The 3,941-nt window shown below is 37.1% G+C and overlaps 1 protein-coding gene across 2 annotated transcripts; it reads left to right on the forward strand.

Annotated features, from left to right (window-relative positions):
• Positions 1 to 200: 200 nt before the first annotated feature.
• On the forward strand, positions 201 to 3,402 carry LOC113330049. Of its 2 annotated transcripts, XM_026576912.1 has the most exons (4): positions 201 to 698; positions 823 to 926; positions 1,045 to 1,083; positions 1,224 to 3,402. In XM_026576912.1, the coding sequence occupies exon 4, from the start codon at positions 1,666 to 1,668 to the stop codon at positions 2,929 to 2,931; it is 1,266 nt and encodes a 421-aa protein (XP_026432697.1). In that variant the 5' UTR covers positions 201 to 698; positions 823 to 926; positions 1,045 to 1,083; positions 1,224 to 1,665; the 3' UTR covers positions 2,932 to 3,402. The 2 variants fall into 2 exon arrangements, with proteins under 2 accessions (XP_026432697.1, XP_026432696.1); XM_026576911.1 differs by having other exon boundaries at positions 1,045 to 3,402.
• Positions 3,403 to 3,941: the final 539 nt, after the last annotated feature.

The raw sequence follows: 3,941 nt of genomic DNA on the forward strand, positions 1-3,941 counted from the left end.
ACTAGAGGATGTTTCCTCCCCCACCCGAAGGCAATCTGTATAAAACGGCTTCCCAAGGTGGACGTTTTTGTGATAAAAACAAAAAGAGCTCACGTGGAAGTCTTAATATTTATGGGTAATTTAGAGAAAATAATACTTTCCACGTGTACTTTAGTTAAGTCTTCCCGAGAAACTAGTTTATATGGTTCCTCTATTCTCGGCCTGCTCTTCTTTCGTTTCTCTCTCAGTTTTCCATAACTGTTCTACTTTTTTCTCTTTCTACTTCTTCATCTCCTCCGTGAAACAGATCTGAAAAGCCTCTTTCTCTAGAAACCCCCTCTTCTATAATGGGAAACCGAAAAATATAATTGATTCTCCTTCTGTTTCTCCAAAACCCAACCCCCTTTCTCCATATTTTTTATCACCTCCACAAAACCCAATTTCTCTAACAAATCCAAAGAGAACAGTTTCTTTCTCACCTTCAGAACGAAAAACTTCCATCTTCTAAACTATATTCATCATCATCATTAAATAAAACCACCTATTTCATCTTCCCACCATCTCTTAAAAATCCCCAAATTTCCCAATTTCAAAACCCCAACAGTCCTTCACTTCACCGGATCTATTCGAGGTCATCTTAAACAAGTGATGAAAGGCGAGTTTTAATGTTTGCAAATGAAAGAGAAGATATTTATGGTGCCAATTCTCTTCTTTATGAGGTAAGATACTGCAAAGATTTTACGTAAAGGGTTTTGTTATTTTCTATGTTTTTTCTTCAATTTAGATTTTTTTTTTTTTTTGGTTTTTCTGATGATGATTAATTAGTTGATGTTGTTGTTTCAGTTTAGAAGAAAAAACATCTTTCCTAAACCTGTCCCATGGTTCAGATAATCTGCAACTTAGAAAGATTTGAACATCAATCTGGCCTGTAAAAGATCCGGCTTTCGGTGATAGTTTTTTCTTCTATGTGTTTTGTGTACACATCTTATGTTTTGTTTCAGATCTATTTTTCGATGTTGATTTGATTTCTGAAATGCTTTTTGTGTTTTATTTTTGGTGATTCAGGTATTGTAAAGGACAGTAAATGCAGCTAAGAAGTTTTGGGTTTGGGATCTTGGGTTTTAGAGTTGCTTTTTAGTTGTTGAATTTCAAAATATTTTTTTGTTTTGATTGCTTGTTTGATAAAATATATGTGGTTTGATATGAATCTTGATGTTGAATTTTTTGGTTATTGATGTTTGCAGAGATTTCGCTTGAGGATACGTACAGAAGGTGCAATTACATTTCCTGGCTAAATTGATTGGGGCCTATGGATTTCCTCATCCACCCAATAGAGAATGATAAGGGGTGTCTAAAAATTCATAGAGAATGGGTGAAACCATACTTTGGATTTCTCGTTTGAAAGGTTTTGATGTTTCATGTTTGATCTTAATTCATGTTCTCCATAAGTACACGTGAATGATGGATTTAGGGTCAGGTATTATTTGTGCAAGTAGTGAAGAATATTCCTATGATGTCCTGGTTTTTTCTAGAAAAGTAATTGATAGGGGGAAGTTGTTTGGATCGACAAGGAGGTCTTATTATTATGCAGATGGTGGAAGTGGTGATGCTAAGAAGCTGCCTGATGATGATGTTCTCTGGATCATTCAATCGAGTCTCCAAAGGCCAAGGCAAGATGAATAGGGCATGGCACAAGACACTTTTGATCGATTGCTTATGGAAGTTTTTAAGTGCAAGTTCCTTTCACTCAAGATGTTGGCTATCATTTTCTGTGGTTTCTCAGAATTGCAGCAGTGGGTTCTATTTTATCTCATGTTTATGATGGGTGGGAATGATGGTGCTTGGTTGAGGCGATTTATCAGGACCTATCATACATCGCGCATAAAAATATCTTTTCAAGGCCCGATTGCTCAACTGCAAATGAAAGATTGCAGGCTTCGTATAAATATCACAGCGGTCGGGAAGGTGTTCATAGAGTCAGTGACATCCACGAACAACTGCAGTTTGTTACTACTATGGAAGCTCGTCGTTATCATTGAGTACAACTTTTTATTTTTCAAATGGATTATCATGGAGTTACTTAGCTTTATGGTCTCTGGAGCTAGTGGTAAGAATGTCAGCTACGACAACAATCACCTGGCACAGCCTCAGAAGGGTGCTTCTGTGAAGATAAAAGCAAGTAGGAATCTATATATGAGTTATTGTGGCAGTGAGCTTCTCAAGTTGAGGTTCAAAAAAATCCAGCATTATCCACTTGTGTTGCTAGTACCTAAAAAGTTTAAACTGCGAATAGTATTGCATAACAGGGCCATAGGAGCTAATGAAGTTGTTTGTGGTACTGTACCTAGTGTAGACAGACGAGTAATAGCTTTGTGGTTGCAAGACAAGGTTGAAGATGGTGGTAAATGGAGTGAGCTGGACAGTACACTAAAGACGCAGTTAGAGTTTATGACACTCATTTCAGGTTCAGGTAGTGATGGACATGACACTGAGGAAATGTCAGCTCTTGCTTCATGTAGTGTTGGTGATGAAAGTGGAGAAATGTCAGCTCGTGCTTCAGGGATTTTCCACGATACTTCGCTAATTTCTGGTTGTGGAGCTATGTGGGGCTATGGAGGTGAGAGCGTTTACACAACTAATTATAGAAGTGCAGCCGACTGCATCCTAGCTACACCAATTCTTATGCACAGGTTCAGAGGTAGGGTCATATTGATGGTTCTATTCAAGGGTCATGCAAACATCTTTCGTCACCAATGTGCCTGGGAAATAATGACAATGAGGATACACAATGCGATTTCTATTCATGCCTGCAAAGCCGTCACCTCTACTGTTTCTGGGAGTTTCAGTTTTAAAGAAATAAGCACAAGAGAGATCCATGTCTTGATTGCTTTTGGTATAACTATGAAGACTGTGGTTTATATTTTCCTTATAGCATACAATTCTTTATGCTAGTTTTGTTACAACAGAAGAACCATCATCATTCAGATACTATCAGTGATTCAGTATACAACTACTTCTTGCATACTCAGCGTACAACAAAAGCAAACCTACATAGATGGGTATTTGCTTACTGCATCATTCTTCAATGTGCTTGTACAATCAGTTTCCGCGCCAATTTTGAAGTGGGGAAGAAGTCAAATTCTTATTGTAGTGGCAGTAGCTGGATCTGCCGTGATCGAGAGTGTTTCCTATCCTCCATCCTTGAGGACAAGGATGATTTGGAGGGGTGTGTATTTGTCATAGACCAACTTTCTGAGTGCCTTTCTATTTTATAATTCTTGACTATTGGTGCCCTTAGTTTGTCATCGGGTTCCTAAATCCCATGTCACACGGTTGACATGCTTTCAGTGTGTATTAGTATCGTTGTTTTTTCTTGGATACTCTTTAGCTAAGGAATAATGTAAACTTTATCTTCTTCCCTAATTACTTTGCAACTTCTTGTCTACAATGTCTTCTTCTTATTATTCCTCTAATTCGTCTAATTCTTTCCCTAATCCTCTATATTCTTCTATCTATTCCCAATAATCTCAAGCTTTAGAGATGAAAGTTGTTCTTGATAATCCAATTTGTAGTGAGTTCACTACAAAAAGGTGTGGATTTGCACGTTTTATATATCATGCTTGCAAGGTATGTTGATCATCAGTAAAACAAACCGATGACTATTGTTTGGAAGGAATCGCAAAGTTTTACACCCCGGTTTCTTAAATGGGTGACACATTAATGCAGTTTTAACAACGGTAAGAAAAGATACGATACTCATACTTTTTAAAGATTTTGATTTTAGACTTAATAAAAGGAAATACTAAATTGAAATTGGAAAACATATGAAAAATAGAGTGATAAGATTATGAGATAGGTCTAGGATCTCGGATTCCACTACTTCTAAAGGTTATAAATTCAATAATTAATTTCTCTAAATGACGGTCTCCGCCACTGACCTTGACTGGCCTTTTCTCTTTGGA

Source organism: Papaver somniferum, unplaced genomic scaffold, assembly GCF_003573695.1.
Source record: "Papaver somniferum cultivar HN1 unplaced genomic scaffold, ASM357369v1 unplaced-scaffold_117, whole genome shotgun sequence".
Lineage (NCBI taxonomy): Eukaryota > Viridiplantae > Streptophyta > Magnoliopsida > Ranunculales > Papaveraceae > Papaver > Papaver somniferum.

Bases quoted from the DNA above. Each gene is read 5' to 3' on its own strand.
- LOC113330049 (XM_026576911.1), top strand. From the start codon at position 1,666: ATGGCACAAGACACTTTTGATCGATTGCTTATGGAAGTTTTTAAGTGC.